Below are 20693 nucleotides of genomic sequence, written 5' to 3'. Positions count from 1 at the left end.
AATTAATAAGATGATACAAATCCAAGAAATTATGAACCCCATGAAATTGTGGATTGGGAGTTAGAAGGAACCTTAGAGATCAACGAATACCATTCCCTCATTGTAATGGTAAGGAAACAGGCTCAGAGAGGTTCTACTGTGTCAAAGGCAGAGGGGAGCATTTTTCAGACCTCTAGACTTCTTCAGGGTTCTTTCTCCTGCACTAAACTTCTCCCATTTAAGAAAAATGTTTTCTTTTTGTTTTTCACACCTAATTAATTTGCTAGTCTCCCCACTCCCACCCCTCACCCCCCCAACCTGAATTTACATGTGACAAAGATCAAAACCAGCTGACAAAATGACCCACTTTAGTGGGTTCTTTGATGCTTGACTTGACCCTGGGGTCTGCTGGCTCACTGCTCAGAAGAGATGTTCCATCATTTGTTCTCCAGGACAGAGTTAGGTCATTGCCATTCATCTGTGTTCAGCTGCTTTCTTAGTAAATTTTCACTTACATTATGGAAACAATTATGTATATTATTCTCCTGGTTTTGCTTGAACAGTGGGGAAAGTGCTGAGCTTGGAGTCAGGAAGACCTTGAGTTCAAATCCAGCCTCAGATACTTAACTAGCTCCATCATCCTTAGAAAGTCATTTGAGCTCTGTTTGCCTTAGTTTTCTCTATGGTAAAATGGGGTATATGTCCAGCACTGGGATTGCATGGTTATAAGAGTATTTAGTCCTTTAAAAATTATTTTTCCTTTCAAATTGTCATTTAAAACAGTAGGGTTAATTAACAGTTTCCCCAACTGTCTTTAATCATTTTTGCCAATTTCTTGGGTTGGAAGTGAAACCTCAAGTTAATTTAGTTTTCATTTATTAGTCTTTTGGAGCACTTTTTCACATGGTTAGTGGCAATCTATATTTATAATCTCTTCTACTTCTTATTTGGTTAGGAATTCTGGCCCCATCCATTTTTCTGAAAGGTACTGCTTTTCATTCTTTCTCCTACTTAATTGAAATCTTCTAAAAATGTTAAGAATTGTTCAGGATTCTATTTATCAACAAAGCTTACGGTTTTTATTTCTCCTTTTTCAGGTATTCTAAGGTGAAAATTCCAGAGGCTGAAAAGACAACTGGACGTATGTTAGAAAATGAAAGTGTAAGTATCAAATTCTGTTTTATAGCATCTTTTCGTCCTTTTATTTGAATCATGTTAAGCTTTTGGTCCCTACCAAAAATATCACAGAATTGAGTGGCTTTGTAATACTTCAAAGTAGCCTTTCCAAATCCATTGTTTGCCTTTTGATTTTATCTGTAACTCTCATTGTTCCCATTATGTTCCTTTGATTGTGGAGGGGAGAAAACTCTCTTCATCTTGCTAATGTGGTTGCCTGGAATTCCTTGGTGAACAAATAAGCAAGTGACTCCTCTGACCATCCTCCCAAGGTTATTGACATTTCTGGATCCCGCTGTTTCTCTTCTGGAAAAGGAGATGAGTTGTGTCTACCTACCTACCCATGAGGAGTGTGGCATGTGTTCCCAGAAGGCCATTTTGCTTTGGGGAGCCAAGGCTTCTGACCAATTTCAGGATGTTAGAATTCCTAGGCTTCTCTGAATAGTGCATTTGGTTTATAAGTGATGCACTGAGTGCCAATAAGAAGAGTTAATTCTAGGGATTCAACAAACACTAACAGTTGCAGCAGTAAATTTTGCAAAAGAGAGGAGGGTCCAAGATGATCTTAAGTACCAGAATATGAGGGGGGTGAAGAGGGGTTTCGCTCAGCTTCTCTTTTAGAATATGAGGAGAGGGATTTTCTGACCTTTCTGTTTCTATCACCAGTAGTTGTCAAATACTTTTTGTTTATTAAAAAGCTGATTTGTGATACCCATAGGGTTAGGGGTCCTTTACTTGAGCCAGTCAGGAAGAAAAGCTCAGACTGTCATCAGTGTCATTTGATTACATCAACTTTTCCCTATCAGACCTCATTAGGAGGACTTTTGGTCACTGATGCTACCTAAAGTGGAACCCTGCCCACATCCCTTTAAAGTCTATTTGCCATTAGTCATTAATGACTGGTAAGTAAAATGCCAGAGTGCGGATAAAAGACAGATTTAGATAATCCCAGCTCAGTAACCTCTTGCAGCTGTCAGCTACCCTTTAATATCAGAACTGGACCAACCCGTCATCACTGCTAGCAGCTGAGGTATATAGTGGGTTACTGATGGGTGTGTAGGAGATGACAACTGGACACCCAGGCTGCTGGTTTCCTGAGGCCTGGTAGAATGTGACCTGCTGACTGTGCCCATAGGAGGTGCTCTCCAAGGGGAAAAGAAGATTGGATCTACCCTTGTTAAATTCCTCATTTAAAATGATGGAGCTAGTTAGTATGTGGCCCCACTGTGTGCCATTCTCTGGAAAGCTGATTTAGTCTTTTTGCAGAAGTAGGCATTGACTTGGCCAGAAGGTCCCCTTCCACTGACTCTCAGCTCTTCTCGATGTCACCCAGTAATAGGCGAGCACATGAGCAGCAGGAGGTCAGAGCTATGGGCCGCCCTCATTTCGCTTTCTCTTCTACCTCTGCGCTGCTTTAGGTTACAGAGAATTCTGGGTGTTTTATGTGAGCAAGGCAGTGGCCAGTCTGTCATCAAAAATAGTAAAAGTATCGGGCGATTTTCTTCTTAGGCTCCGGCTGATCTCTCAGAAGAAGTATCCGTCAGACTTCACTTGGGTAATGGAAGTGCCCCCTCGCTCAGGCAGAGACACTCTGTGGTGGAGGTGAAGGAAGATCTCAGGCAGAGACGCTCCGTGGCCGAGGTGAAGGAAGAAGAACCTTGCCCAGACAAGGAAAAGGAAAAAACCCCAGAGGAGGAGGAATACCTTGAGGTGTGCCTCGAGGAGCCCCCCGTGGTGTGCCTCGAGGAACGCCCCGTGGTGTGCCTCGAGGAACGCCCCGTGGTGTGCCTCGAGGAGCGCCCCGTGGTGTGCCTCGAGGAGCGCCCCGTGGTGTGTCTCGAGGAGCCCCCAGTGGTGTGCCTCGAGGAGCCCCCAGTGGTGTGCCTCGAGGAGCGCCCCGCGGTGTGCCTCGAGGAGCCCCATGGGGTGTGCCTCGAGGAGCGCCCCGCGGTGTGCCTCGAGGAGCCCCATGGGGTGTTCCTCGAGGAGCCCCATGGAGTGTGCCTTGAGGAGCGCCCCGCGGTGTGCCTCGAGGAGCCCCATGGAGTGTGCCTCGAGGAGCGCCCCATGGTGTGCCTCGAGCCCCCTATGGTGTGCCTCGAGGAATCCTCTATGGTGTGCCTCGAGGAGCCCTCCATGGTGTGCCTTGAGGTGCTTCCTGAGGTGTGCCTGGAGGCTCGCCCTGAGGTGTGTCTGGAGGCGCTCCCTGAGGAGCGGCTCCAGGAGCTCCTTGATGAAATCTTTGAAGAGCGCCCTGAGGAGCGCCTCGAGGAACCCCCTGAGATGCGCCTCGAGGAACCCCCTGAGATGCACCTCGAGGAGCACCCTGAGATGTGCCTCGAGGAGCCCCCTGAGGAGCCCCCCGAGGAGCCCCCCGAGCCCTCCGGCCTCACCGAGGTACCGTGCTTGGTTGGCTCTCCTGGGCCTCTGCGATCGGGACATTTAAAATCACTTGCCTTGTCAGTCTTTGGGGGGGGGGCAGTTTGCTTTGACTGTAGATGACATGTATGTGGGAGAAATCTGGTTGAAACCATTGAGGGGTGGGCTCTTGGACCCCTGAAATCAGGAGGAATTTTGAGCATGGTTTAAATAATCAAAGCTAATGAGAATAAGGCTGTCACTACTTCCTGTTAGCTCAGCAGCTATTGACTATGTTGGGGAAGTAAAATGGGTCTGTCCTGTTAGGAAGATTTTTTTTTCACCTTTTAGAGGCTAATACGTGATGCTGGGCATCTCTTTGATAGTAGGATTTAGATGAGTATAGTTTAGAAACATGTCTCGTGTGAAAATGCTAAAAACAGGTAGGGGTTAAAGCAAGGAGACTGACAAAAAAATCTCTTTAGCTTCCATCTAAAAAATTAGGAAAGTCAGGTCAAGAAAATCCCCCAGACAAATTCCTTTTCAGGATTGCCTTCTGTCCTTTGCAGTCAGGGGCCCTTTATTGCCCAAGTGCATGTAGGGACATGTCCACCGAGATTTCCTCACCATCATCTCAGACTCAGCCGCAGCTCTCTGTGCCGTGTGCGAACATTATTTGGTTACCATTCTTCATTCTCCTTGTTCTCTAGTCTATCACTGATTCCTTTTGTTTCTTCCTTTGAAACAGCTCTCATATTCACTCTTCTCTGTTTCCACAACCTCTAGAAGGCCCAGATCTCTTCTCACCCGAGGCATCGCCGCTGGGTTTGTGCTTCCAGTTTCTGCCTCCTCAGTTCCCCTGTATATGATAATGTCAGACTGATTTTTTTTTTCTAAAGCATCATTTTCATCATATCTGTCCCTTTGAACATGTGCTTTTTAGCCTAGCCTTCAGGGTTCCTCATCCTACAGTCCAGCCTACCCTTTTGGGTCTGATTTTCCTCCACTCCCTAATATGTACTTCCTCTAGCATTGAGGCTTATTTCCTTCTCAACCCTTGTCTCCTATGCTCAGGATGGTCCCTTTGGAACCCCTTGTTTGGGATCGTCCCTTTGGAACCCCTGCTCTCCTTTTCTGAATCCTGCCTGTCCTTCAGGGACTAACTCTACAGAGGCTTCCCCAGCAACCCAGCCCATCCTTATCTGTCCTTTGCCTGAACTCCCTTAGCACTTAAGGCCCTTAGAATTGAAAAGCCTCTGAGCCACCCATGACAGATGAGGCTCAGACAGGGAGGGACACCCAGATCACAGAGATGGTGGGAGAACCAGGACTAAAGCACAGACCTGCCCATCTCATTGGAGATGCTGCTACCCTTCCCTGCCTCTGGACTGGGATGAGAACTCGGTGCTTGGAGAGTCAGTCACTGAAGGGCTCCTGCAGGGTTTCATAGGGTAACTTTGGCTTCCAGTGCCTTGATGGTAAGATGCCCGTCTTATACTTGGGTACACAAGTCCAGTGCTAGGCCCAAGATATACTCAGTAAATACTTAGGCTTTGCTTTATAATGTGGTGATAGAGAATGTAAAAAAGCAGACTTGGAAGAGGATCAACTTTTAAGTTGTTGATTCTTGTGTGTATAGTAAAGAGACTTGACTTTTAGTTGTCTGTCCAGTGGAAGGAGGCACTATCAGAGAAAATTAAAAAAGTCCTTTCTCCTGGGCTCACAGAGCATTTTGGTAACTCCCATTTTTGTCACCTGGATAATCACAGCATGCCAAAACAGTGAGGCCACCCCAAATCAGGAATGCTGCCTAACTTTTCAGTTTTCTCTCCTTCATCCTACATTCGACTCACTTTCTCCATACCAAGAGTGGACAACATCCCCTCTTAGAGGCAAAGTATCACCATAAACTCTTGTGTCCATCATTTTTCCATTAAACTTAGAGTCAGGGAAATCATTGATTAAAAGGCATTTCCTGGTACCTGAGCCTTATTTATCATAGGCAGGAAAAGCTCAAAGTTTAGTCACTTCTAAAGGGCTTCACATAGAGAATGGGCAATAGAAATACTGGTTTGACAATAAATGAGTTGAGTTGCCTGGAGGAAGTTGAGCTCAGGCCAGATACATGTACTATGCTGACTTCTTGTAGCCAGAAGCTAAAAAATTGAACCTATTTTCTCGTCCACTTGTAATATTGCATAATACCCTGTGTAAAAAATTTGAATTGTTTTTTTTCTCACTTTGGTCAGTAGCCAATAGATGTTTTTTATTAGGATTGTGTTCCTGAGAGTTAATTACAATGAGTTTGCCTTATTTAAATGATAATTCAGTATTATTGTTTGATTCTAAAATTAACATTCTGAACTATGGACTTTATATTTCAGGACATGGAAAAAGAAATTAATAGTGCCCTAGGCTCTGGTCCCCAACATGAGATCCTAAGCAGTGCTTTCAAATTAAGAATCACCCGTGGGGATATACACACCTTGAGGAATTATCACTGGCTCAATGATGAGGTCAGGTTCTTCTCCTCTTCCTCCTCCCTCCCTTTTGAGTATTATGCTTTCTTTATTTCTTTAGTGGCTGTGAAATGCAACTTTTAAGATTTACTAAGGAAAAAAGCTGAGCCCAAACCAGAGAATCCTCTCATTTAATCTGAATGAATATAAACACCCACACCCCAACCCCCTCCAAATTCAGGAACAGCCTGGGGCTGGGCACTGGTGAATGCAGTGATGGAAGCCTGGTGCATATTTGACTGTTTATCTGGCTTCCCCACTGCACACACCTCCCCCCTCCCTTCAAGTGCCAGCTTCTTTTTTCTCCCTTGTACAGCCACATGGTTGCTTCTCCTCATGTCCCATTCTCTTTTCTTAGCAACTGCTAGACTTACCAAGGTTTCCAAGGGTCACATGCCTGCTACACTGATGGCTTTTTCTTACCCCTCTCTTTGACTATCTTTGGCACCAGAGGGTCATAGATTGAGAAAGGGACCTCGGGACCCATCCAGTCCTGACCCCTCTTTTTATAGATAAGGGGACAGCGAATTGACTTACCTAAGGTTGCTTAGGAAGTAGCAGGCTGTGTCCTCCAGCTCCAAGACAGTAGCACACTGTTTTTTCCTGTTTTTTTTTTTTTTTCTGAACACTCTTTCCCAGGCTTCTTTGCTTTGTCATTGTCCCCAGTCTCTTGAAAGGCAAACTTGCTCAAGATCACACAGCTAGTAAACCTCTGAGGTCTTCCTGATTCCAGCCCTGGTGCTTTATCCACTGTGCCTCCTAGCTGTGCCTTCCCTGCCGCCCCTCACCAGTTTCTTTTTCTTAGTGATCAGTACTTTAGGGGCTGAGTTTCCAGATACTCATACCTACAGCTCTAGCTCTTACCGCTTTCCTGAAGCCCAGACCTTCAGAAATGAATGATCAAGCAAGAATTTGCTAAACACTGGCTGTGTGCTGAACTTTGAGGATCCAAATAGGAAAGCAAGACAGTCCCTGCTCTCAGGGGGCCCTCATTCTAAAGGGGTGGTTTCAGCTGTAAGTCATGGAAAGGTCCCCTGGGCCTTAGGGGCAGCTGCAGAGGTGAAACAATCCCTATTTTGCTGTTGAACAATTTGTAAGTGTCAAGGCCATTGCTGGTTATCTCTGTGTGTGTCTCAAAGGCCCATTCAGCTGAATGATCTGAAACAGTTCTGAACTTCCTTCTAACCCTGCCCATTTTCCAAACTTGCCCACATCTGTTGAGGGCACCAGTGTTCCCTCTGTTATTCACAAATGTCAGTGTCATCCTGGCCTCCTGGCCCTTTCTCCTTCACAGCATTATAGAACTCCATTGCCCCTTTCCTCCTCACACAACCACACTCTGGTCCTGAACTAAAGCCTCCTGCTCTGTCTTCGAGCCTCTAGCCTTCACCCTGTCTGCGTGATCTAGCCCAGAATTTCTAAAAGGAACAAAGCTGACCATTTTGCCTTCTTATTGCCTCTGGGAGACATGCCCAGTGCTCAGCCTGGCACTGAATGCCCTCCAGTCTGCCTCCAGCCTTCCCAGATTTGTTCCTGGCTACTTCATTTTCCAGACAGCTGGTCCTTAGCTGTTTGCATAGGCTGTTGGGCTGTCTGCCTTGCCTGCATCATGTGTTCTCCTCCCCGTGCTCCTTTCCAGCTTGGCATAGACTGGGGCTGCCTCCAGTCTTGATCTTCATACTTAGTCTCCTCATTCCCCCCACACCAGTTAGTCTAATTCTTTTATTCCCACCTCCAATTAGTTTGTATTCCCTTCTCTGGGCATATCGTATCCACCCCCTCTGTCCATGTGAGCATCTCGGCTTCTGGCTCCTATGTCTCTTTCTATTCCATCTGCCCAGAATTTGGGCTTGGCTTTGGGGGGGGGCTTTAGCTTTTGTACTCCCAATTTCTAACCCAGCATCTTACTCAAAGTAACTGGGGTCTTAATGGTTTTACAGAATTGAATTGAATGGAACTTGTTTCAACGCATTTTTTTTTTTTAGACTCTTACCATCCATCTTAGAATCAATACTGTGTATTGGTTCCAAGGCAAGAGCAGTAAGGGCTGGGCAATGGGGGCTAAGTAACTTGCTCAGGGTTACACAACTAGAAAGTGTCTAAGGCCACATTTGAACCCAGAACCTCCCATCTCCAAGCCTGGCTCTATCTGTTGAGCCACCTAACTGCCACTGGCTATCTTTTGTATGCACAGTCTGTCCCCTTTTGAGCTTTCACTTCCCCAAAACTTGTTGTTTACTCACATTTCTAGGTCTCTTGCCCTTATGATCCCCATTGCTATACACCTTCCTCTGCACATGGGCCTCAGCCAAGGCTAAAGGCATTCATGTGCCCTATGATGTTCCAGGCCTGGCCCTGGGCTTGTACATTGTAGTGGGAAAGAGCATTTCTCCAATTAAACTTCTGACCCTCCTTTTTGGTGTTTTATAGATTATTAATTTTTACATGAATCTTCTGGTGGAGAGAAATAAAAAGCAAGGCTTGCCCATCCTTCATGCCTTTAGCACATTCTTCTATCCTAAACTGAGTACTGGTGGTTACCAAGCAGTGAAGAGATGGACCAAAGGAATAGACCTCTTTGGTCAAGAGCTTATTTTGGTGCCCATTCATCGGAGGGTACATTGGAGCTTAGTGGTAAGTTGAGTTTATTTTATTTATTTTTTTAAGCTTAACCTTTCATCTTAGAATCATTTCTCTGCATTAGTTCCAAGGCAGAAGAGAGGCAAGGGCTAGGTAATTGGGGTTCAGTGACTTGTTAGGGTTCACACAGCTAGGAAGTGCCTGAGGCCAAATTTGAACTCAAGCCTTCCCAACTTTGGACTTGGCTTTCTATATACTGAGCCACCTTGCTGCCTCTGAGTTTATTTAAAAGAATATATGTGTATATTATATGTGTGTATCTACACACACACACACACACACACACACACACACACATATTTAAATTCTTACCTTCTGTCTTAGAACCAATACTGTGTATTGGTTCTAAGGCAGAAGAATTGTAAGGGTAGGCAATGGGGTTTAAGTGACTTGCCCAGGATCACACAGCTAAGAAGTGTCTGAGGCCAGATTTGAGCCTAGGACCTTTCGGCTCTCAGCCTGGCTCTCAATCCATTGAGCCACCCAGCTGCCCCCTTAAAAATATTTTGAAAGCAACTTTGGTCTAAATGTATTGTGTATGATAGAAGCCATTTTAGGACACCCATTGACAGAACTACATGCTGTCTACCCCATGATCTGCAGATGAGGGGGTTTCTAGAGAAAAGACATGTATTGTCTCCTTTCCTTCAAGGTTGTACTTCATGTAATTCTACTTTATTTGGCCCAGGGTTTTGCCTCATATTTTGTTTGTTTATTGTATTATTTCTGTTGACAATTATCAATACTTTTTTAAGCAAGAAAATAGAATCCTTGCCTTGAGAAACTTAGTCTCACAGGAGGGAGCATTTTTAATAAATATGAGAGACTTGTTTTCTCTTCCTGTTACAGACTGAATGAAGTTTTTTACTCCTGCTCTAAGCAGAATCTTGTACCAGATACTGTCAGGACCTGTTGGAGTCTGGCCACTGATATATGTGTGTTTTTTCTTTCCAGGTGATAGACCTGAGGAAAAAGAATATCAAGTACCTGGATTCTATGGGACAAAAAGGCCATCGAATCTGTCACCTGTTGTTGTAAGTACTAACAGGGTGCCTACCTTCTAGGTTGGGAGATCACCCTTCGCCCAGAGATGTAAGGATGCCAGCTAGACAATGGCTATCACCAATCCAGGCCTTTCAGGCCTTGGGGATGAAAAATTACTTAATATTTGGTTTCTGGCTGTTAAGATTAAAATTTTCTGGAGCCTGTATTTTAATTTATAATATTTAATAAATAGGCAGTTGCTTTACCAACCCTACTCTGAGCCCAGGAACTGGACCCACAACCACCTTCTTTCTTTTCATGCCCAACCAAAAAAGCCCTCTCTTCCTCTCCAACTCAAATTTATGCTTTAAGTGACATCCCTTTCCAGAGCCCCTCTGCTTGGAGGACTCTGGGCTAGAGGCAGGTTTTCCAGACACTAGGTGGTCAGGAGTCATTTAGTGTGAGTAGCCCCCAGCTATGCATGTCTGCTCCTCTCTTTGTCCACTATCTTTCCCCTATTCATTATCTTGATTTGATCCCAGAGTGGGGCAAGTTATACTTCAGACTTAATGCCCGAACTCACTTTTTTTTTAAATCCAAAGTTAATCTTGAGGTCTTAGGGCGCCCAAGAAAAGGGTACGGGGCCAGTGTTAAATTCTCATGTGCCTAAATCTCAGAAATGTTGCAGAATCCTGGTTTGTTTTGTGGTGCTGTATAAAGTGACCCATCCTAAGAACTCAAGACTAGAATGAAATTGTGTTCGGAGATAGAAAGTTCCGATATGACCAGGGTGGGGCTCCTGTTCCAAAAGATTTGGGAAAGCTTATCCTAGAGGTTTGGGCCTGAAGTCCCTCTGGTCAGAGCCAATGTAGATGCCTTTTCTTTGGGCTTCCTCCTCAGAGGCCTGAGCACTGTCTCAAAGGAAACATGCTGTGTTTAAGGCTAGGATGCTGCTGCTCCCAGGGAATGCCTCCGTGGGTGGAAATATGGAGGAAGTAGGCAAGGGTTCTAGGCAGTGATAGCTGAGGATCAACCAGCATTATATCTCTGTTTCTAAGATAGCCACAAATGGTATTGATGATTTCTCTGATTGAAGCTATTGATTGTGTTGTCAGGAATACTATCCTTTGAAAGCACCTCTGCCTGTTACCACCGAGCTGTGCTTCTGTCTGATTTTCTTCAGGGCTGGATGGAAAAATGCCACTTTTGTAGGCACTTGGGAATCTTGGCTTGGGCCACACTCTCTCACTCCACCTGTGCAAATGAAGACAGGAGTCGTGAAAACAATCTTCATCCTTTTCCTCTCTTTTTCCTTGCACTCCACCTCCTGCTTATGCCTGACTCCCTTCTGTCGTGGCCTCAAGGCCCCATTACCTTGGCTTGAACACTCAAGTGAATGAGATGCAGACTTATTCATTTTTGGACAGTTCTGACTCCTAGAAAGTTCTTAGGATGGAGCCCAAGTCTGCTGTGCTCCAGTTTCAGCTCATTTGTCCTAGGACTGCCCTGAACTTATACAGAACAAGTCTGATCCCCTTTCTACATCATCATCCTTCAAATGTTTGATGATCACTCTACTCAGGTCTCTTTTTTGAGACTTAAAACCACCTCTTTCAGCTTATCCTCTTTGTTGGAGCCTAGATTTATACGTGGAAGGGACCTGAGATGTCTATAGTCTGACCTACTCATTTTATAGAGGAGGAAACAGGCCTGGGGGAAGGAAGGGACTTGCCCAAGCTCACACGTATAGTGTTTATCAGAGGTGGGATTTGAACCCAGGGCTTGTTATATGGTTTCCATATTCTTCAGTCCTAATCACTATCCTCTTGATGTGCTCCAGTCCGCCAATGTCCCTTCAAGAATGGAGTCTGTAATGCTGCTGAATGCTCTCTGGCCAGGTATCTTCTGCCTGGCACAGTTGTCAGTGGCACTACAGGATAGCCCGAGTTTGGCTGGGGCTATAATCTGAGCCTAGCCAGGTGGCCCCATCCCAGATAAGGAGATCAAGGGGCCTCCCCCTGAAAAGGAAAGAACCAGGACTTGATCTTTCTTGGTCTTCTTCTTCCAGACCTCTTGTGCTGTCCATTTCACCACCAATCTGCCTTCTTAGATGAAATGAAGCTTCCTGGACACTTTGATGACTCATGTTAAGCTTGTGGTTTGGTAATACCAATGATGTTTTTATAAAGTGTATCCCCTCCATTATGTACTTGAACAGCTGGTTTTGTTTCCCCCCCAATTTTATACATATACGGGAATGTGCAGCCCTATTTTCCCCTGTAATAGCTCTGGACTATCATTTTGGGGTTTTGTCTTTTTGGATCTCAATGCTTTTTGTCCAATGGGATGGCTCTTCCTCCTCATCTTGTGTTAGCCACATATTTGAAATGCATAATATTCTTGGTTTTTGAACATTTTTATTTATAAGTGTCAGAATCCGGCTAAGGACAAAGGCTCCCTCCAGCTCCAGGGCGACTCGGATCTCTTCGTTAAGACTCTTTAGATCTCTGCAGGTTCATTGAATGCTACATTCTTCTAGTGCAGGTCTGGAGACAGGTCTTGTCTAAAGTTTTGCTTGAGTCTCAGTTTTCTCTGAATGTAATTCCTGGTTGGCTTTTGAAGACAAGAGAACAAAATGACATGATGGGTTATCTGTTTTGACTTGCACAGAAATTGGATTTAAGTGAGGCAGAGTTGAGCAAAGAAAAGACATCAGCCTAACTTTCTCTTCCAGAGTTATCGAAGTCCAGGGGCATGACAGAAGTCAAAGACTTTTGATAGATGAATCTTTCTTGATTGAATGGAATCCAGGGTGCTGTGGATGCCTTGGCTTATTTGTCTTAACAAGCTTTAAGCACTCCACAGGGCCAGCTTCAGCTGCTTTCGTGGCTGTTGGAACAAATAGTTCTCATCTACCGCTTCCCTCGGGGAAGTCTTCACATGCTTGAGGAAGACACCCCCCTAAACCACTGATGGATTTAAGGTCTGTTGGTTACCTGCTCTATAGCTTTTTGGGGCCACAGGTGAGAGCTGGGTGGCAGGTAAACACCGAAGGAGGAAAGCAGTCCTGAGGAGGGCTCAGCAATCCCTCACCTCAGGTTCTAGGAAAAAAATAGGAAGAACTCATCTGATGTGCTGTCTTTCTGAGGCATCACAGTCTGGTATTGCCTTCCATCACGTGGCGCCCTCCCACCCCCCAGACCCCATTCTTTTGTAAACAAACTGCTCTATCCATTGTGCTACCTAGCTGCATGGCATAGTAGGTCCTTAATAGATATTTGTTGGGTTGGATAGTTTTGTATTGTGGTTAAGTTGCATATGTGCCTTATGCCTCTGTCAGACTGTAAGCTCTATGAGGACAGGAGCTGGTTTTATTTAAACTTTGTTTCTCCCTTCCTAGCCGTCATCTAGAATCAGTGGTTTTGTACACCATAGATTGATAGTTAATAATTATTTGTTGGACTTGCTACAATCTACTCAAATTGATATAGAGCCTTGGGAAGGAGATGACATGCATTTTGACCCCTTTAATCTGTGTTGAGAGAAAATGTATCTTGAGAACCAAGGGACCCACGACCATAATTGTCTATTATCTTCGTTTTTCCGAGTCACCCAGTAACATCTCTGACCCACCCTTTTCCCAGGGCTTGAAAGGGGAAAACAATAATCTGCTTAAGGGTATTGGCATCTCTTCCAACCACCCCCAGAGATAGTGAAATCGAAGAGGCCAGCAATATTTCACTATCTCCTGACCTAGGTGTCATGCATCAGTGCCCACTGGCTGGTAGTTTTCACACGAAGAATATCTTATTAAAAGGGAAGTGTCTCCTGTTCTCTTATTTCTCCAAGGCACATATAAATGGGAATTACTTAAATTCACCTGATTGTGTGCATATCCGGCCTGCTGGGAGAGGTGGATAAGCTTTATTTGCTCCCAGACTATTAGCTTGACATCAGTTCTTTTCTTCAGTATCTTGGCTGCCTTTATTAGCCTTTTCTAACGACAAATACACTGTGCTGGAGGGCTCAGCTCTTCTGTGCCATCCTCAGTCCCTTTTTCTTAATGCTTCCAGGGGCCTTAAATTTAGGATAGGACAAGAATTGGTTGGTAACAGGCTAGTCGATGTTGGCTTGATTTTCCTTCTAGAGATTTGTGTCAAATTAATCAGTGGCAGAAAAACCATTCCTGATATCTCCCTACCCCTACCCCCAACCCAGATGGTATCTCATTCCCTTCGAGGTATTTTGTATTAGATGGGGTTTTCCTTTTCTCTTATTGTCATAGCCCCTGGTAGAGTTCCCTTTACAAGTTTGTAATGAGGAATTGGTTTTCAGATAATGCACCTGTTAAGATCTTTGGACCCCAAGGTGCTAGTGGCATTAATTGATATTTCTCTGTTCTTTTCTCAGCAAATATCTACAAGAGGAAAGCAAGAACAAAAGAAATCGAGAGCTGGATACTGGCGAATGGACTCTGAACAGCGCAAAACCCTATGTGAGTGACCAGGCTTTGAACTGGAAAGGCTGCTTTGAGTGGCCAGAGCTCTCATGAGCTACTTTTTTCCTAGCTTCCCTCCCCTCGGTTTTCTCATCTGTAAATTGGGAATAATGATGCATGTATGAGGTTATGGTAAGGGCAATGCTTTGTGAAATATAGAGCACTCCTGAAGGAGGGAGCTGGTGCTCTAAAAAGTAGTACCTGGCTTGGGACAGCTGTATACCCAGAGTGCTTTGGACAGAAGGCCTGAATGAATGCTTTTGCATTCATTCATTCCATGAGGACTTCATAGCCAGCACAATCACTTTATTCCAGGAGCCAGTTTTTGATTATTTCTAGAATTAACCTTGCTCAATTCCTTCTTTATTGCCTTCTAAAAGTTCATTTTCACTTCCATATAGTCCTGTTCAGTAATTTGAAGGAAAGAGAAATAGCTGATTTGAATAGCAGCTCTCTCCTTTTGAATATGAGAAGTCTTCCAAGGCAGGAGGCTGTGTCTTCGAGTGAAAACTACTTGATTGAACCTTTGGATTTCCTGTACTTGTTCTTTTCCTGGCCCTCATGCCCATAGGTCATCCTGAATTAACTGTAAGGTTTATTGTTATCCCTCCTGGTTTGCCAGATTTGACCACAATGCAATACCCAGTGGCCACCTTGTATTTTTACTGAGTGATAATAGACCCAAACCCCATCCCCTTTTGGGTAAGGTAGAACTATTACCTGTGAGTTGGCAAATTGGAAGAAGAAGCTTTGAGATTTTCAATTCTTCTTAGGAGACCAAGCCTAGGAAGAAAGTGCTCGAATAAATAATGTGTTCCAGTATTATAGAATGTGGAGCTCCTGAAGGAGACTTTAGATGGAGAAGAAGGAGGGGGAGCAGAAAGAACATGGGAGCTAGTCATTTGAGCTAAGTTTGTGCAGAACCAGTTGAGCCAATTAGAGTTGGAATTTTGGTTCATTAACATCACACCTTGGACACTGGTTAGCAGATTGTTCCATTGTAACCATCTTGAGGCAAGATCATAATTAGTTTGAATTAAACTTTTAAGTTTTTAGTGCAAGCTTTAGCTTGGTGAGAATACTATCTTCCCACTCTGTAGCTGGCTCTTATCCAAGTCCATTTTCCATGGTTAGGAAAGGATGGTTTAGAGCAGTGATGAGCAAACTACTGCCCTCAGGCCAGATGCGGCCCCCTGAAATGTTCTATCAGGCCTCTTAACATCATTCCTAATCTGACGAATACAATGAGTAGGATACGATACAATGAAACTGCGAAAGAGTTGCCTTAGAAACAGACTGACAGATATGCATTTCCTTTCCTCTCCTTTGGCCCTCTCTTTAAAATGTTTGCCCATCACTGGTTTAGAGTGAAACCTCCATAATATTGAATTGTCCTGTTGTGAATTGGGGGTTTTGTTTGAATCATACTGGACCTCATTAAAATTTTTTTTAAACCATATATACCCTCTCTCTTAGAACTGATATGGGTTCTAAGGCAGAAGAGCAGTAAGGGCTAGGAAGTGCGAGTTAAGTGACTTGCCCAGGATCACACAGCTAAGAAGTGTCTGAGACCAGATTTAAACCCAGGTTCTCCCAACTCCAGGCCTGAATCTCTTTTCACTGTGCTGTTTAGCTGCCCTCTCTCATTAAAACTATTAATTTGGCTGCCATATTCTTGACTAGCACCCCTGATTTTTGGTGTTATTCCAATGCTAGACTGAGGGGAAGTTTGGAATTTGATCATAAATGAATATCTCACATCCTCTGTAAAAGGTCTCATATCCCACTGAAATATAATTTAAGGTTTCATCCTTTATTGCATTGCCACATGTTGAAAGGATGCTTTTATTTGAATAATATTTTTTATCCCTTTTCTTTGCATTTAGGAGATTCCTCAGCAATTGAATGGAAGTGATTGTGGAATGTTTACTTGTAAATATGCAGATTATCTCTCTCAGGATAAGCCCATCACCTTTACACAGGTTGGTTCTCACCCTATGCTGCTTGATTGCTCTTCATCTGTGGTCTAGCTCCTTGGGAGTTTTGCTGTTAGGCACTAGAGCTGTCTGGCCTCAAGCTTTTCTCGGGCTTGGTAACCTGCAGAAAGGTTACCCAGATCTGCCCAAGAAACACTTCCTTCCTATTGCTGTTCATTTTTTTTTTTTAACCCTTACCTTCTGTTTTAGAGTCTATACTAAGTATTAGTTCCAAGGTAGAAAAGCAGGAAAGGCTATGCAGTTGGGGGTTAAGTGACTTGCCCAGGGTCACCCAGCTCATTTAAAATAATAAGTTTTTATTAATGTTTTCTGTTTCTTTTATTACCATAGTATTCCTCCCACCCCCTTCTCTGAGAGCCATCCCATAGGACAAAGAGTATTTATTTAAAGAAAAGATTTTTTTAAAAGTCATTGCTGTTCATGCTTAGCCTGAGAAAAAAAGGCCCATGGGTAAGGACATGCGATTGCTGGAAGAATTTCTGCCACAAACCCACAATACTTCCACAAGTTCACTCTTTCTTTCTCCTTTCATTTATTTGGGCCTTAGAACTAGGAGGGACCTTAGAAACTATTTCATTCAGCCCACAATCACTTGTTAGGTAGGATTCCTGTTTGTGGACTCCTGGTTGCCTTTCACCTCTGAAAGTCATTATTTTTCTGAGGCCTAGAAAGAAATTACTTTCCCAGAGACCTTCAGGTGTCCATAGCTGGTGTGTAAGCTCAGATCTTCTGACTCCCTTTTTCCTCTGCCTGTGGATTTGGGGAGCCCTCTTTGTGTTTGAAGGGGGCCTTGGGATGTGGTAGATACAGTTCTGATCGGTCTCTCTGGTAATAGGTGGATATTTGTAAATGTGGCAACTCAGTTCAACCACAGAACTGGATTAACAGCTTTTCCAGAGACCCAAAAGCTTAATTTTCTCCAGCCCAGGAGAGTTTATGGGGGATTAGTGAGTAAGAGTTCCTCTATGATAGTGATGGCAAACCTTTTAGACTGTGTGCTGGCGTTCCTCCCTCCCACCCCCCCCCCCCATCCCCTTCTTAACCTAGACAAGGGAGGGAGGAGGGAGGAGGGAGTGGTCCAGGTGCTCCACTCAGGTGAGGGAGTAAGCGTAAGCGCTTGATTGGGCTACTGGGCAGAGGGGTGGGGAGGCACAGTGAGAGGGGGAAGGCAGTAGCTCTGCGGAGTCCTTCTGCCTTTCTAATAACTAACTCTGGTGGGTGGTGGGTGCCGTTGGTGTGCCATTGGTTTGCCGTCACAGCTCTAGGGGAAGGTTTGGCACTGCATAATAATGCAAGAGAATGATGTCAAATTTTCAGTTCATAAAAACTTTTATGATGTGTATTGGTTCTTAAAGATAATTTCAGAGTGGCCTAAAGGACCCATGTATCTTAACCGATTAATTCCTGTATGAAGTTACAGTGGGTTTCCTCATGCGTAGTGAAAGTGAAGGGAGGAAGGGAGGAGGATTGGAGGAATGGGAGAAAGGAGAGAGGAAGGTAGAGGAAGGGAAAGGAAGGTAGCGGAATATTGACAAGAGCCCTCAAATGAATGATCAGAGAGCAACTGTAGGGTTTGAATAGCTAGATTTTATTTTAATTAGAAAGGGAAGGTCTAGAGAAAACTAGGAGGTAGGAAGAAAGGGGAAAAGGCATCAAGAGAGAGTTCAGGGTCTCGGGGTAGAGAGTGGAGCTTCCAGCATAGAGAGAGCGAAAAGGTACCAAACTTTCCCTTTTATTCTTCCCCCAACACCTCCCCCAAAGGAAGTGGGTGTTATCAGGGGAAGTTGTAGCAGAGAGCCCTGGGAGTTGTAGAACAATTTCAAATGACACACTAACTCCTGTGTGATCCTGCATAATGTCTTGGGTGATTCCTTACAGAATCAGATGCCTCACTTCCGGAAGAGAATGGTGTGGGAGATTCTCCATCAGCAGTTGCTCTGAGAACGTCCCTCTTGTTCCCTCCAGCTGTTCGGGACGCTCCCCAGTTGGTTCCATTTACCTCCCGCCTCATGAGTTAGAAAGTTCCAGAATCCTTTCTGCTGCTTTGCAGGTACCAAGTTTCAAGGACTGCATGGAGGCGTCCGGAGCCTCACCCTGGGGTACAGAAGACCGATCACCCACCCACCTATAACTGCCCACTCCAGGCCTGTGCCCTCCTGCGCAGTCCTTTGCTGGGCAACCCCTATGAAAACAAACACTAATTTAACATGTGGTTAAAGGACATTTTTTTCTTCAAGAATGTAGGAAATGCAGGGTTTACTCTGTGTGTATGTGTATGTGTATGTGGGTATATATATGTGTGTGTATATATATATATATAGAAAGTGTGTGTGTGTGTGTGTTTCGTGTTCAAGAATTGAGCAGAGGCCATTCCTGCTCACTCAAATGGAACTATAGATTCACTTATGAATATTTATTTCTGAAAGGAGTATTCATTGAGCCACTACCCTCTAGCTGGGTCCTGGGGTTAGCCAAGGGAGAGGGTAGGGGTAGAGCTTTTCAGCTTAAAGAACAAAGGCTGCTCCCTTGGAGCTGGAGGGAGTTCTCTTAGGAAGGACTGAAGAGATAGACAGACAGACAGACAGACAGACAAACGTACTGCTGTGGGCCCAGGGGCAGGCAGGCCGGCCCAGCCGGCTGCTGGGCTGGCAGGTAGGTGCGTCACTCCCTCTTGATCCCACTGTGATTGCAGCTGTTCCCTTCCCATCCACCCCATCCCAGAACTCCTGCCTGCATAGTCACTCGCTTTCAGGACTCTGACTTGATTGTCTTATGGAGACTTTGTTTCCCTTTTCTGGAAAGAGACTTGGCTTAGCTCCTCCTGTAACTGGATTTGTAATTACTGTGAACCCAAGATATTCATTGCTCTCCTTCAGCTGATTGGGGAAAAATCCTCAAGTTATAAGGGATGGCAAGAATGGTTTATTTCAAGAGAGACTATCCAAGGTAAAGCTATTTTTCTCAAAGTTTCTTTTTTCTATATAAAACTGAAATTAAGTTTTGTACTTATTTGGATCTTTTTTTTTTTTTTTCCTGAGCTGAAATCTGTGAAAGGGCCTATTGCAAGGCTGAGGTTGTTGCTGAATAATCTATTTTACATATGAAAGTTTGTATTTAACTTGTTTTTTTAAAGTTAAAAGCATCCAGATGTGTTGCTTCTACTCTCTGAGGATCTGAAGGAATATTTGTTGGTATAAGGAAAGATCCAAACCCATTTTGCCGTATCTAGTGCCTGGTGTCTGTCTTTTCCCCTGTGTAATAAAAGGTTACCTGGCTATGAGCCTTGGTAAATTTCTGCTGAAATGTTTTTTTCTTCTTTCCAGCACAGCCTGCTTTGGTGCATAGAGATAGGAGGTCACCAGTGGGCCATCTTGGGCTCGGTTAGCTCTCAGGTTGGCTGCACACCGCTTGTGGCCTCTCTTCCCCAGGCCCTCCCAAGTGGGAGCGCCGATGCACAGGTAGCTCCTTGGGAAGGGAGGCCCAACTGCAGTGGCTCATTGAGCCTCTGGTGGCTGGCATCTTCCCATGTGGAGAATGCTTTCTGGGTCTCCTTTTCTCTAGGTTGAGATTAGCTGTGTCCTCCCCACTTTTGATTGTTCTGAAGTGTTGGGCCTAAGAAACTCATTAGTGCCAGGTCTCAACTACTTCATCTTTTTGGTCCCATTCTTAGTACAAATGGACTTTTCTTTCTTTATCCTGAATATATTTTTATATACTAAATTTTATTGATGCCATTCTATCACAACCATTTCTGGTGGGGCCCCCCATTAAATTCAAACAGCTCTGAGTAAAACCAACTCACTGCCTGCATCCGATAGCATATGTGCTATTTTGCACCTATATTCCCCCACCTCCCCAGAAAGGGCAGGAAGGGCATCTCTTCATCTGTTCTCTGGAACAGAATGGAATCCAAAATTGAGTATGGTTGCTTAGCATCAGCCTTCGGTTTTGTATTCCTTCACTTATGATATTGTTGCAGCTACGTATGCTTCTTATTTGGGTTCTGCTTATTTTGTGACGTCTCAGTTCACACATCGAATTCTTCAGCCTCCACCATTTTGAAATAGTATTCCTTTTCACTCAGAAGCCATCATTTTTTGAATTATTCCCTACCAATCGGCACACATCTTATTTTCAGTTTTTTGCTACCAAAAAAGTATCGCCGTGAATCTTTGGGTCAGTAATGGGCCCTTTTTACTGTTCTTGGCCTATGTAGGTCAGCAGGTATGAGCAGTATAGTGACTGATCTTACAGACTATTCCAAGGTTTCCCAGAAAAATCAGACTAGTTCACAATGTGCCTAGAGTTCCCAGCATCAACTTTTTTTTAGACTTTTGTCATCCAGTAATTTGCTGGGTTGGAGCTGAAGCTTCATGGGTTGTTTTGTTTTGCATTTCTTGTAGTAACAATTTGGTGCAGGTTTTTAAAAAATGTTCCCCAGCCCCATGTTTTTAAAAAATTCTCTTAATCACCTCAAGATTCTCAAACGTTTATTGATGCCCTCCCCGCACATGCAACTAGCTTCTCTTGTGCCAAAGGGTT

The 20693-nt window shown here is 44.3% G+C and overlaps 1 protein-coding gene across 1 annotated transcript in view; it reads left to right on the top strand.

The window, feature by feature from the left end:
* The window catches only part of SENP2 (SUMO specific peptidase 2), a 34774-nt gene extending 16344 nt beyond the window's left edge, over positions 1-18430 (top strand). Inside the window, exons 8-16 of the mRNA XM_044673190.1 lie at positions 935-964; positions 1077-1140; positions 2665-2865; positions 5898-6029; positions 8463-8666; positions 9627-9706; positions 14067-14151; positions 16041-16136; positions 18030-18430. Coding sequence (XP_044529125.1) covers positions 935-964; positions 1077-1140; positions 2665-2865; positions 5898-6029; positions 8463-8666; positions 9627-9706; positions 14067-14151; positions 16041-16136; positions 18030-18092 — 955 coding nt within the window. The 3' untranslated portion in view covers positions 18093-18430. The remainder of the gene's footprint in view (positions 1-934; positions 965-1076; positions 1141-2664; positions 2866-5897; positions 6030-8462; positions 8667-9626; positions 9707-14066; positions 14152-16040; positions 16137-18029) is intronic.
* The last annotated feature ends 2263 nt before the right edge of the window (positions 18431-20693 follow it).

Source organism: Gracilinanus agilis, chromosome 4 (genome assembly GCF_016433145.1).
Source record: "Gracilinanus agilis isolate LMUSP501 chromosome 4, AgileGrace, whole genome shotgun sequence".
NCBI lineage: Eukaryota > Metazoa > Chordata > Mammalia > Didelphimorphia > Didelphidae > Gracilinanus > Gracilinanus agilis.
This window is presented reverse-complemented; position numbering and strand designations above follow the sequence as displayed.